Here is a 12,390-nt window from a genome sequence, read left to right as displayed (position 1 = left end):
CTCGCCATCGCCCGGCTAGTCGTCAAACCCGTCTCCATGAGAGCCTGCTTTGAATGAGCTAAATACTTTCTCGATGATCACCAGCAGCGTCAGAAAATCTCTCACGACCGTGTTGCCATGCTCTCGTCCTCCCCCGCGTCCGATCTTCTGCTTCACATCGGCTACGTCTGCGTGGGAGAGAGAATTGAAATGGGATGGGGAAGCAAGATGTCGGTGATGCCGTCAACAGTTAGTGACACGGAAAACTCTATTGGCACCTGACAATTGTGCCTGCACATCCGTCGTGCTAGTGTCCAGGATTTCCCCGCATGATCATTAGGCCTGTACCTGATGCCAATCAGGATAGGTCCTTTCAAGGAAGTCTTACGTCGAGGAACATCGTGAGATCTTCAGATCGAGTTTGGCTAGAGTCTGATCATGCTCGTGACCCGAACAATAGGTATGCTAAGCTTCAATACCTGGCAGGGGAGGACAAACCTCCGGTTCTGGTGAGACTAGAACCTTTGCAGGGAATATGGCCGTTGTCCAGAGTAGTCTACTCTGGTACTGAAATGCTTGTGTAGAAAAAAGGACTGCATTGCTTCAGAATAACCTCCAGAGGAGGTATAAAAGTACACGGTCAAACTCCCTAAGCTTTCTTGCAAATAAGAAACTCGTCATCCAGCCAGATCAACCAGCCCGCAAATCCGGAACGCCATGCCCCAAACCGCATGCTCACACCATTTTCTACTTCAATTCGCCATCATCGCATTCCTCAATCCTCCTCCGATGTACTTCCTAGTAGTCCAATTTCTTCTCAACCCATCCCAGTCGTCTCCTAGCCTTAGATGATCATCTGTGCAACTCCTTGTCCACCAAGAGTTTTGCTTCCAACAAAGCCTTGACCCTTAACACCTGCGAGAGCATAGAATGAAGCAGCAAGTGTCAGCATGATAGCTGCTGCGATCAAACTTGATGCCTCATGGATGATGGACAACCACTGGACAATACCCATGGCGAGATAGATTCCGGCGCGCATGTAATTCGTTGTGAATCGGCGCATGAAGGTATCGAACTTGGCGGATGTAGGGCAGATGCGAAGCAGGAGAGGGATTTCGATGAAGATGATGAGGAAGGAGCTTGCGCTGTGGAGAGTTAGCTTTGTATTTCGAATTGTAGATTTGCTACTTACAGGCAGAGAGCTCCGAACAGGATCATGATGCTAACATGGAAGAGATGAGAGATACCAAGGGCGAAGCATAGGAATATGCATATGACTCCGGTCCTGCCGCGGTCAAGGTGTCAGCAATGGATTGCTTTGAAGAAGTATAGCCAGCTTCGGCCTGGCATTGAATAAACAGATTCTCCAAGTAATATGATCGTTCTGCGGCCGTCGAAGAGACTGCAGTATTTGTGCTCCATTGGACGGCGACGGCTTGTGATAATTCTATGAAGGACGGACTGTGCGAGAAGCTGTGCTTACCATTGACCATAAATGCCTGGAATTCGCAGTTAGCCAAACCATTCATCATTCAAATTGTCCCAATGCTGCTTACTGAAATTCCTGGTTGCGAACTCCTCTGCGATCGTCATCTTGACTGTCTTGCGATGCGATCAGGAATGGTAGGTTGATTGTTGAGATCGGTATGTTTTATTGCTTGCGTAGCCTTGCAAGTCGTGTTATTGTCGGCGTGCAATGTGTTCCTCTTGGCAGAAGAAGAGTTTCAGAATTGGGCAGAATGTTTGAAGATGAAAGAAGTTTGAAAAGCTCTGGTTTGGGTTCGATCTGTTCTCAAGATGTACGTGTCGGGCGATTTGACATTCTGATCCGAGCTGTGTTTCTCTCAGCCACACCATGAATTCGTCGGCAACGGAGCCAGGCCTATTTTGGTTTCGGATGAGGCTCAAACTAGCAAGGCAACGACAACGTGAACCCTCTCAATTGGAGGAGTTCTGATTGGGAACATTTTGTTGATAATTAATTTGGCATAATTGAAACTTTGGTATGTTACTTTCGACCCCTTGTACTATTGTCTCAGAAGTCCCAATTCACTGAGGACTTTAAGAGATTTCAAAGCTTCAAGACTTGAAAAAAGAGATGCCTGTGTGTATACCATGTTAGGCATCCTTTGAATAGGTATTGGGCTCTGAGACTGTATCACAAGTTTCACAGATATTACTGTCACATATCGAGGATGCCTAGAATCAGCACAACAAGGGCCACGTCATATGTTGAAGTCAGATAGACTTGCATTTGCTACCTAGGGTGATGGCCTGAAATCGAAAGCTCGCAAATCCATCGTGATGTCGGTGTATTATTGCAGCATTCTTTTGTAGAGGATCGGTATAATGCTCGCAAAACAAAGCTTCCCCCCCTCAACTCCGTATGTAACCAACCACATCTACGCCCCACTTCATGCTTCATCCGTATACCAGCTTGAAAATGTCGTTGAAGATGAAGAAGCTTCCGGCGCCATCAGGGAGAAGTTGGAAGGTTTGGGTATAGTTCATAGGACGTTCTTCAGCATCGACCTGACAAGGCACTGTCAGCCCGTCGCACATTACTTCATCCAATGGTCACAAACCAGCAAAGCACCTGTCACCAAGATAAGAATACCGTCGTGGGGAGCAGGTTGTGCATCGAGGGTGCCGACGGCGTGCTTAACTTTCTCGAATGGAAGAGACTAAAGAGATTTATGGTTAGAAGAGTAATCTTCATCTAGAACAATGAGGCATTACCGCGAGTTTTTCCACAATACTAGGAGCTCCAATCACAGATGCTGACTCGAAAGTCAACATTGAGTTTTCACGCTGTATTATTACTTATTAGCAGAGGTCCTCCAGTGTAAACCACCAAAGCTTACGTAGAGAGCCGCCAGTTGCTTCCTGTCCGCATCGAATTGATTGTAATAGAAATCCGTGAACTGCTCTGTGAACGGAAGTATAAGTATTTGCATAGGCCTTACAGCGAAGTCTAGAGGCCCCGCTGGGAAGATATTCACTTACTTGCGACATCTGCGAAGTCTGAAGAGCGAGTTAGCATGTTTTACGCGCTGTAAGAGACAGGAATATGCGCAGAGGCGAGCAGATATTTTGGGGTATTAACATACTGGCCATTTTGATGGTCTGTTTCAAGAATTTTCTGAAAGAAACTTGGGTTCGGCTGGGAGTTGGGTTGCGATGTTCTGTTGTCACGAAGGGGGGCACAAAACAGAACCCCACCGAGGCTCTCACGTGACCTGATTTCTTAGCGGCCCACTTAAAAATAAAGTCTCAAAATCTCGAGTCTATTTTCCTTCCAACCTTTCTCTTTCAAGTTTCTTGCACAACGCTCAAGTCAACCCAACTTTGCTCTACCTACACCTAGTATTCAGCATGATATGAATTCTTCACTCCCTACCTACTAACATCAATTAAGCTCCCTATAGAAAGGTTATCCACCTAGTAAGTTGCTATTTTTTTGCCACTATTCCAATAATCCTATCATGATGACCCAACTTCTGCCCTTAAGAACGGCCAACCTATTAGCCATGAGGAGTCAACCAACAAGCTCAACAGTCTGAACTCATTCAAACCACACGCTCTACTGTCTCAAGATGTGTTAGAATAATAGCTAACTTTCTGACAGTTCAAGAACAGATATCGAGGGTGCGGGTGGGGAAGGTCATGTCTCGGAAACTTGAAATTCAGGTTATTGCTGCGTAAAACTGTTGTAACTGGAGATTTATTGGTGTCAACGAGGTTATCCGTTTGTTCTACAGTACCTGGCGAAGGAGAGGTAGGATAATCCTCGCGGTTTATACGCAAGGTGGTCACCAGTTGTGTAGAAAAAGAATAAATAGATCATTTCTTTTTCAGCGACAGACTTTGAATGACTTGTCAATGTGCGATACAATCTGGGAGATTATGACGAATGACTTGTGAATCCGTGATACCGCTACGTGACCCGGATTATTGACTCCGGATTCCAGCCGCGTTGAAGCTACGCCAAAGGCTTGCCGAGCCCGTTCATAGAACGAAAACACCACCACCACCACCTCTTTAATTCTGAACACATTCGCGCAAATCGATTCAAGAGATATTGAAGGCTTCGCGCGAGTGGGACTGCGACCTGCAGTCTACCTGTCTCGCTGGTTGAGCGCAACGCTCTCTACTGTATCCTTTCGACTTTGGCTCGTCTGGCTTATAGCCTCTTCCAGCCTCAACCAACTTCCAGTCAACGACAACGACTTGCGTCCGAGAACCAGTACTCGACAAGCAGCCCATCTCCTGTCCGCCAAAGTTGCGCAGCTTCGGTTGCCGCGGCATACTTGACCAAAATGGTATGTGGGATCTCGTTGGAAGACACTTCTATGGGAGCTGTCAACCTCCCTCCACTTCCCTCTACTCTGCAGTTTTCTGCCTCAAATACTGAACTGTTCAGCCCGCCTTTAAAGGAATTGCAGTCTCGATCCATAGTGAAGGCGCTCCTTTACCAGAATACTCTATTCAGAAGCAGTCGAGAGTCTCACGCGTGAATACCTATATCCCAGTACCCAAGCCGAAGATACCACAAGACTCCTCCTCGACCAAACCCGAACCCGCCAAATTCGCCATCTCGATCACTCTCCTTACGCCTGGTCTTGCTGTACCTTACTCCACTCCAAAGCCTTCGCCAGAGAACCCACATCCCCAACCGCAGACTGTTGGCGGATTACCTGGTGTCGGCCCGCAAAGAGGTAGCTACGTTGGAAGTATTGGTCCTTATATCCCGATCACTAAGTCCGAAAATGAAACCATTGCTGCCTATATCTATTTCGATGGGAGGCTGAAAGAGGAGGTAAGTGGCAATGTCCAGAGCGGCTTCAAACCCCGCTTTCGAGAGAGCCCAACTGACTAGGACGTAATTTTAGGTTGCCACTCTACTTCGACCGGGAGAAGAGACATGGGTAAACTCGCGCTGGGTACAAGTTCCTGAGTCGGAAGGGGGTGGTCTAGCAGAGAGAGAGTTTCTGTTTCGCGAGGTTGGCTTGGAGAGATGGCTGAATGGGCTTGACCTCGAGGGCAAGGATGCAGCTGCCAAGATCGAAAAGCGCAGACAAAAGTTCGAGAAGCGTCGCAGACGTAGGAAGGAGGAGAACGGCAGTGATGAAGACTTGACCAAGACTACCTCAAAGCCATTAGGACCTCGAGAAGTTCTGAGATATGGACCGGATGCTCAATCACCAGTGGAGAAGCTCGATGACTGGGATGACGACGATTTATCTTCTGATTCTGACGACGACTCACCACCAGAGGCTGCAGGTCAAATTAAGGTTGCTATGTTTCGTGTGCTGGCATCGGGTGAAATCAAGAGGGGCGAATATTCTCCACAATTCGACGCTCACGATGATGACGAGGACAATAAGGAGGGTGGTGATGAGGCAGATATTGATCATACTACGAGCTTTGCAAAGCCAAAGACGCTGGATCCCAAGTCTATCAGTACACAAACTGTAACGGGCATTGATGGGCCAGATAAGCCGTTTGCTACGTTCACATTCTTCTACCGAGGAGAGCGTAAGTTCTGGACCCCCTCTACATATATCATTGTGCTAACATTAGGACCAGGACAACTACAAAAGATGGGAATCGTGTCTCCAAAGCAACAGAAGGCCACACCCGCTACGACCAAGAGACGATCAACACAGTTGGATTTCTCGAATCTTGGACCATTGAAGCCTGATAGAGGCACCGTTGGCTTTTCCGCTTTCCGAGAGAACGACCCTACCGCACGTAAATCTAAATCCAGGAAGAAGAGCAACGGTAGCCTTGGAGGTGCAATGGAAGAGGACAGTGATGAGGATGAAGATGACCCTGAACTCGTCGGAAAGATGGAGGATATTGACGACAAGGATGTCAAGACCCTTTTAAGTCCTGATGATGCAAAGTTCTCTGGCGAACTGGCAGATGGTGTAGGACGAATCAAGGTATGTTCTGACTGATCTTCAGTCAAAATATATCACTAACATTTGCATAGCTCAAGCGACAACATTCTGCGGAGCCTCTCGGTGCAAATTCTCGCAAGTCGCCAGCTTCCGGTACGACATCAATTGGTGCTACTCCTCCAGCTGAACCTGAAACTGGCTCGGCTCCCAAGGATATCTTGCCAAACAATGTCTTTGGAGGATTGCCTGATGATTCTATCGTAGGCAGCCCACTCAAGAAGCATAGAGGAAGTCTTTATGACATTGACAACGACACTATGAAACAGCGGTTAGGAGCAGGGTTTACCAGCTCGCTAGGAGACGTTGTAGCAGCAGCAGAAGCCGCACAAACCCCACTTCCCAAAACTAGTGTCGAGGAGGTGAAGATGGATGATGACGAGGAACTATGAACGATACTCCATGCGCTATATTGTGAAAATACAGCTGCAGCTCCTTGCTGACCAATAATTTACACCACTCAGGCTTTGTGGACATTGGAAAGAAGGCATTGGAGCAAGTTCTTTCGGAGTGTTGGGAGGTGGTTTGCAGCACAAAACCTTGTAAGAATCAAAATACCCAGACACAATCACCATCTCGGTGATACCCAGCATTGTGGTAGATTAATGGAAATCATATGAAAAATAAGATGAGAGATTCGGGAGGCTTCCCTGGTGTGACCTGGCAGGCTGTTATAAGGCTAGGACCCGCAGCAAAGGTCGATCGGTGGGTACACAAGTATCACAAGTCACGATTTCCTTTCCTTCTAAGCCACATTCGGACACAAGAAATCCTTTATCTTGTACATGTCACATTTGGTTGCATTGTACTAGTATACATGCAGAAAAAAGTTCTTATCTTGCATTACTATGGTACCGAGAATTGCCTCGGATGGACGTTCACGACTTCCTATAATACTACGTAGCCGTCGAAGTTTTGACGCTTTCATTTATCACGTTTGCATGCCTAATTACTCTCACGCTGTTTCAACATGTTGCGAATTCTTGGATTGTCGTTACTATTATGCTCATTCGCTCCTGTTGCTCTTGGCAGGAAGAGCCAAAGGCCAATGCATACAACAAATCCTCTTGACGAAGAGTTTGCTGAGTTAGCGGAGTACACATTGGACCAATGGAATGTCCCGGGGCTGTCTATAGCTGTAGTTGACGGTCATGATATCTGGGCTGAGGTACGCTGCTCTCATACTCCTCGCCTTAGGCTTTGGCTCGAGTCCCTGTGGTACTTTGAACAATCGTGCACATTTCAAATAATGACTTATTGTTTACATTTTGAAAACAGGGCTACGGATATGCCACCCTACCGAGCATCAAAGCCACGTCCGAGACACTATACTATGGCGGTAGCTTGACCAAATCCCACACCGCAGCAGCTGTGTCCTTGCTCATCACTTCGGGAAATTACAGCGGCCTCACATTGCAAACACCAGTCTCGGCTCTCATTCGAGAGGATTTCGTCTTGGAGGATGAATGGGCTACCAAGCATATCACCCTCGAAGATGTTCTAGGCCACCGTACTGGCATGGCAAGGCATGATATGAGTTACGGTGGCGATTACGGTGGACATATGGGCACGCCGAAGGACGTGGTAAGGTCTTTGAGATACTTACCAATGTCATCGGAGCCAAGATCAACATTCCATTACAGCAACATTATGTATGTTGCAGCTGCTTATGTGGTTGATACCATGTCTGGGCAGCGAATAGCAGATTTCTTGAAGGAGAGAGTATGGGGGCCGTTGGGAATGAAATCGACTGTAAGTTTTATTCATTAGACAATGATCTGAGCATACAACCGCGCGCAAAGTCCGGCATATTATACGACAAGAGACTGCTTGGGAGACTGAACCTGAAATCTCTAACTGATTAGAGCCAAGTCCTGTTTGTACGTTTTCTAGTACCGTGCTAACGTTCTCGAAAGTTCTTCTCTCTTACCGACGCCAAGAAAGCTGCCTCGAAACGCATGGCAGTAGGCTATAGCTGGCAGGAAGACCACTACGAATCAACTCCCCACCCAGATGTGACAGTTATAACCGGAGCCGGAAGTATCATCGCCAGCGTTCACGACCACGCCAGATGGTTAAGAGCCCTTCTCTCATGCTCAGCCCCTTTGACAGAAGCCGACTGCAAAGAGCTCAAGAGTCCTCGAACATTCATCGCCGACCAACCAGAAGGCTCCCCTTACGCTGGATTTATGGCTTATACACTGGGATGGGAGACGGATTGGTATAACGGCTACCAGGTTTTCATGCACTCGGGTGGCATTGAAGCATTTGGTAATCATATCATTTTCATCCCTGAGTTGAACTGGGCAGCTGTGGCTAGCGGCAATACTGCATACACATCCACTTTCGCATGCATAGAGCTCATTCACAAGTTGCTTGACGACAAGATCGGGCTGTCTCATGCTCAGAGATTTAACTGGTTAGAATAGTAAGTCGCAATTCCTATGCCTCCTCGGATACCGACTCACTGTTCATCAGCCACAAAGGAAAGCGACTCAAGCAGATCAACTTTTACAATGACGCACAATCGAACTTTTACCCATATACACTCGACAAGCGTCCTCTCAGTCTCCAACTAGAGAGGTACGCTGGGACGTACTACAATCCTGGATTCCGAAATTTCACGATATACGTCAAGGACGATACTCTTCAGATTGACAGATACGCCTCGTACAACGTCCATATGGACTTGGAACAAGTCACTGGGGACTACTTCATGGCGTACATGGACTCGATGACAGTTCCAGGCTCCATCTACCAGAATGCAGTGGCAGCTGAGTTCGTGATCGGGCCTGATGGCGTGGCAAGGAAGTTTGGGATAGCAGAAGAGCCTTCTATGGGTCCAAATGGGCGAGTCTGGTTTGATAGAGTTGATGGAGTGTGAAACAAAGAGTCGATTGTTTGCGGGACTGTTTCTTGGGCTTGAGATCATTTCATTCATCTCATCCTTTCCTCCTCAGATTTAATATATCAATCAATTTCACTTCTCCCTTTCCTCCCCAGCCAGCTACGCCGGCTTCCACTTCGGGCCTCACACCCACGTACCAACCCCAAGCTCTGCGGTCAAGTTCTTCCCGAGTGATGTGATCCACCCATGATCCAAATAGCATGTCCAGTGCTCCAAGTAACAACCCCAGATTCTCTTCCCTTTCTCTGTCCAACGCAGCACCTGATTTCTTCTTCTTCGATTCAGAATCAGGCGGTGAGCTAAAAGACTTGAGAATATACTGTCTAGCACCCTCAGGCTTATGAATCGGCATTCCTGCAACTCTGCCACCAGTGACCGGCGCATCCGTCTTCCTCATAGCCTCTAAATCTAATCCCCAAAGGGCTTCTTGCCCAATAACTCCAGCTACCCGTAGACGCTGTGACAGGGCATCACGGGAAACTTGAGACATGATCCGCCATCTATCGGGTCCGAGCATGATACCGCCGTACCACCGTGATACGACCAAGAGGACACCTGTGAAATTATCTGCCTGTAAAAGTCCAAGGATATGGCGTCCGCCACCAGATTCGCCGTCGTCATTACTATCCTCGATAACGCCATACTCTCCTTGTACGCGCCAGGCTGTGATGTTGTGGCTGGCGCTTCTGAGATCCTTGTTGTCTGACAACAGCTTCTGGAGTTTGGAAGATGCTTCCGATGGAGATGAAATGCTGATTGCCCTTGCGACGAACGCAGATTGTTTCGAGGTGACGCTTGTAGAAACCGTCCATCCATCCTTGGGCTTCTTCTCCGCAGCTGTCTCTGACACTAATGTGTCCTGCGTGTTGTCTGCGCTTTCCTCTATTTTCCTCTCAGGTCCATTACTTTCTTCCACCTTGATCTCTTCTTTCCATTCATACCCAGTTCTCTTCAGCACGCTTATTTCCCTCCCCATCACTCTGACTTTAGGTTGTCCCATGCCCCACCCTTCCTCATCTGCACCCTTCCCTTTCTCTATCCCCAGACTAACTGCTTTGCTTCTCGAGTTGACGCTCACAACAGCTTGCGCCATACTCAGTCTCGAACTCGGTGGTTGTTCAGGCATTGTATATTTCAGCAGCTCCACGGCAAAAGCCAGCACGAGAGGGGCTCGATTCGTGTAGATCACTGACTTGGAAATCGCTTCTTCGTCTGCGGATGGCTGCGGGAGTTCTAGCGAAGCTTCGAGCTCGGCAGGAGTTTGTGGTTCATTCGCAATTTCGTAAGCGGACCTGGGTTTCTTGGCAGAAGAGGACAAGGACTCAGAGGCAGAGCGCTTGGCTGCTCCAGGTTTGGTCTGGGATTTGCATGCTGTGAGGAGCGACTTGGCTACTTTTTCGTCCTTCAGTACATCGTTTAGGGTGGTAAGGTCTGAGGCCGCAATGTCCGAGATACTGCAGTACATTAGCTGGGCTTGGAGAATGAGAGGCTCGAGAAACTACCTTCGAAGATTTGCCGCCTGAAGTGCTTTAACGCGCCCCATAGCAGATATCATAGGGACCTTGTTGCGACCTGTGGTTAGCAGGCGTAAAAGCTCTTGCAGGTCTTTCTGCGAAGCCATGACGATGTCTTGGATCTGTGAACGCGTGGAGAAGCGATAGCTGTGGAGATGTGAGGTACAGATTTGGTCTCGCTCTGGGCAAGCGAGATGTGGGGTAGCTTCCCCTGAATGACCCACTTTAACCTGGTCACCTACACATACACAGTTCACTTGTCGCCACGAATTTGACTTTGCTCGGAATTTATGTTGAAGGCGGGTTTCTCTTCATGCTCTAACTCCTTGGACCCCTATCTCTAAAGCTTCAGGACGTCTCATTCATTAGTCTGCTGTCCCTCCGGTGTTAACGGATTTAGTGTCTGACACAGTTATTCTTCTACCTCTCATGGGGTCAATGCTCGCCACTCTCTTCGAGCTTCAGCACTCCAAAGTCATAAATCAACATGAAACTCATTCTTACGGGGTGTACTGGCTTTATAGGAGGCGAAATCTTGTCACAATGTCTTCGAAATCCTGCCATCACCTCTGTGGCGGCACTTTCTCGACGAAACCTACCCGAAGCACTTACCAAAGATCCAAAGTTGAATGTTGTCATCATGAAAGACTTCAACTCCTACCCTGACTCTATTCTCACGGAGCTAAGTGGAGCAGATGCCTGCATTTGGTGGGTTGTCTGGCCCAGCGTCGTGTTCTGGGGCAAGAATGGCTGATCGTATCTATAGGTGTATGGGAACCACAGCAGGAGATAAAGCTCTTGAAGTGGATTATCCTCTGGCTTTTGGCAATGCATTGTCGAAGACCTTGCCAGAAAGCAAGAAGAAGTTCCGTTACGTCCATCTTAGTGGAGCTGCAACGGAAAGAGATCAGGATAAACCATTGTGGTTCAAGTCAGAAATGAGGAAGATTAAAGTAAAGCAGCCGAGAAAGGAAGAAGATTGCTATACTGAACGTAATGCAGGGTCAGAATGAACAAAACATGCTTGGCTTCGCTACAAAACCAGAGACTGAAGGACTCTAGGAAACGCTGATCGTGAAGGCTAGTTTTGTCATTCAGAAAGAACTCAAAAACCCACGCGATTTCATGGGGTGGATGCTTGGGGCTAAAGCTTGCATTCGTGTTGACGAGTTGGCGGCTACGATGATTGATGCTGCGTTGAATGGATGGAAGGAGAACACTCTCCAGGACAACGCTGCAATGGCCGCTAAGGGCAGAGAGATACTTGGAAAATGAATTTGACGAAGTCAATCAAACTGATTGACATATCTGGTATATTCAATACGCTCAATACCTTGATAAAATTGCAGGTGGTCAGCCTGTCTTTCGCGTCTTGGTTCTCGCTTAAAATTTGCTGTCAAAAATGTAAACAAAACACCAAAAAAACAGAAAGGAAAATAGGCATGAGAGACAAAAGAGTTAGACCCGATGTCGATTGTCTTAATCTCTTGTCGTCGGTTCGAGTGGGGGATTGCCCTCGGCATGGCGTGTGTAGACGTTGTTAACTACTCGGGCCAGGCGTTGTTACACTTTTTCCACCTCTTAACGCACAATTGACCTGAACCATCGGCCTAGATGGAATGCCATGTGAGCTTATGGGAAGAGAACTCTTATTTAAAACTATATGCTTTGAACTTTTTAGCTTAGCCACAAATGTTTTAAGCGAGGAAAGAGTTCGAGAGCCACGCATTCACTTTCAAGCATTGAGATGATGCTTAAAATTTCCTTTTCTCCGAAGTTATGTTCACATGTATCTGAAGTAATATTTTGCATTAAAGCTATTTTTGCGGCATGCAACGTGCCACAAATCAAACAACTGCTTGTGACCAAAACAAGATTTCTCGCGTCCAAATCATCACATAGGTATGTAGGTCAAAGAACTCCTCGTCGTGTATCGCATGAGCCATATAGTTGTTGGATTCTAAGATGCGAGTGGGAAGCATACGAGGACATTTCAAGTAACAGCTACATTTAGATCTTTTATGGC

At 47.5% G+C, this 12,390-nt stretch overlaps 6 protein-coding genes across 6 annotated transcripts; 3 read left to right on the top strand and 3 right to left on the bottom strand.

The window, feature by feature from the left end:
- Positions 1-624: 624 nt before the first annotated feature.
- Positions 625-1,901, bottom strand: LY89DRAFT_610634 (putative Golgi apparatus membrane protein tvp18). The gene is made up of 4 exons (XM_018210557.1): positions 1,536-1,901; positions 1,463-1,478; positions 1,172-1,264; positions 625-1,124 (listed from the first exon to the last, which is right to left on the bottom strand). Exons 1-4 carry the CDS (start codon positions 1,570-1,572, stop codon positions 824-826), a joined length of 447 nt encoding a protein of 148 aa, XP_018074832.1. The 5' UTR covers positions 1,573-1,901; the 3' UTR covers positions 625-823.
- Positions 1,902-2,213: 312 nt separating this feature from the next.
- On the bottom strand, positions 2,214-3,155 carry LY89DRAFT_610633 (nuclear transport factor 2). The gene is made up of 6 exons (XM_018210556.1): positions 3,090-3,155; positions 2,986-3,003; positions 2,844-2,908; positions 2,719-2,790; positions 2,565-2,663; positions 2,214-2,511 (listed from the first exon to the last, which is right to left on the bottom strand). The coding sequence occupies exons 1-6, from the start codon at positions 3,094-3,096 to the stop codon at positions 2,401-2,403; spliced, it is 372 nt and encodes a 123-aa protein (XP_018074831.1). The 5' UTR covers positions 3,097-3,155; the 3' UTR covers positions 2,214-2,400.
- Positions 3,156-3,985: 830 nt separating this feature from the next.
- LY89DRAFT_640053 (uncharacterized protein) lies at positions 3,986-6,570 on the top strand. Its single transcript, XM_018211650.1, has 5 exons — positions 3,986-4,301; positions 4,403-4,798; positions 4,872-5,517; positions 5,569-5,927; positions 5,978-6,570. Exons 1-5 carry the CDS (start codon positions 4,299-4,301, stop codon positions 6,332-6,334), a joined length of 1,761 nt encoding a protein of 586 aa, XP_018074830.1. The 5' UTR covers positions 3,986-4,298; the 3' UTR covers positions 6,335-6,570.
- A 420-nt stretch (positions 6,571-6,990) lies between these two features.
- Positions 6,991-8,826, top strand: LY89DRAFT_695118 (beta-lactamase/transpeptidase-like protein; the record flags this gene model as incomplete). Its single annotated transcript, XM_018216751.1, has 4 exons — positions 6,991-7,110; positions 7,221-7,694; positions 7,859-8,370; positions 8,421-8,826. The coding sequence occupies 4 exons, from the start codon at positions 6,991-6,993 to the stop codon at positions 8,824-8,826; spliced, it is 1,512 nt and encodes a 503-aa protein (XP_018074829.1).
- A 58-nt stretch (positions 8,827-8,884) lies between these two features.
- Positions 8,885-10,471, bottom strand: LY89DRAFT_666143 (uncharacterized protein; the record flags this gene model as incomplete). Its single annotated transcript, XM_018212886.1, has 2 exons — positions 8,885-10,304; positions 10,353-10,471. 2 exons carry the CDS (start codon positions 10,469-10,471, stop codon positions 8,885-8,887), a joined length of 1,539 nt encoding a protein of 512 aa, XP_018074828.1.
- Positions 10,472-10,620: 149 nt separating this feature from the next.
- Positions 10,621-11,639, top strand: LY89DRAFT_715861 (uncharacterized protein; the record flags this gene model as incomplete). Its single annotated transcript, XM_018218231.1, has 3 exons — positions 10,621-11,072; positions 11,131-11,317; positions 11,427-11,639. Exons 1-3 carry the CDS (start codon positions 10,852-10,854, stop codon positions 11,637-11,639), a joined length of 621 nt encoding a protein of 206 aa, XP_018074827.1. The 5' UTR covers positions 10,621-10,851.
- Between the last annotated feature and the right edge of the window lie 751 nt (positions 11,640-12,390).

This window comes from Mollisia scopiformis, assembly GCF_001500285.1.
Source record: "Mollisia scopiformis unplaced genomic scaffold LY89scaffold_6, whole genome shotgun sequence".
Lineage (NCBI taxonomy): Eukaryota > Fungi > Ascomycota > Leotiomycetes > Helotiales > Mollisiaceae > Mollisia > Mollisia scopiformis.
This window is presented reverse-complemented; position numbering and strand designations above follow the sequence as displayed.

Excerpts from the sequence above, each read along its gene's own strand:
- LY89DRAFT_610633 (XM_018210556.1), bottom strand. Across the intron at positions 2,791-2,843 it reads AGCAACTGGCGGCTCTCTAC|CGTGAAAACTCAATGTTGAC; the intron begins GTAAGCTTTGGT and ends GTAATAATACAG. Across the intron at positions 2,512-2,564 it reads TGGTGACAGGTGCTTTGCTG|GTCGATGCTGAAGAACGTCC; the intron begins GTTTGTGACCAT and ends GTGCCTTGTCAG.
- LY89DRAFT_610634 (XM_018210557.1), bottom strand. The coding sequence starts at position 1,572 with ATGACGATCGCAGAGGAGTTCGCAACCAGGAATTTCA. Across the intron at positions 1,125-1,171 it reads CTGTTCGGAGCTCTCTGCCT|CGCAAGCTCCTTCCTCATCA; the intron begins GTAAGTAGCAAA and ends AACTCTCCACAG.
- LY89DRAFT_640053 (XM_018211650.1), top strand. Across the intron at positions 5,518-5,568 it reads ATTCTTCTACCGAGGAGAGC|GACAACTACAAAAGATGGGA; the intron begins GTAAGTTCTGGA and ends CATTAGGACCAG. Across the intron at positions 5,928-5,977 it reads ATGGTGTAGGACGAATCAAG|CTCAAGCGACAACATTCTGC; the intron begins GTATGTTCTGAC and ends ACATTTGCATAG.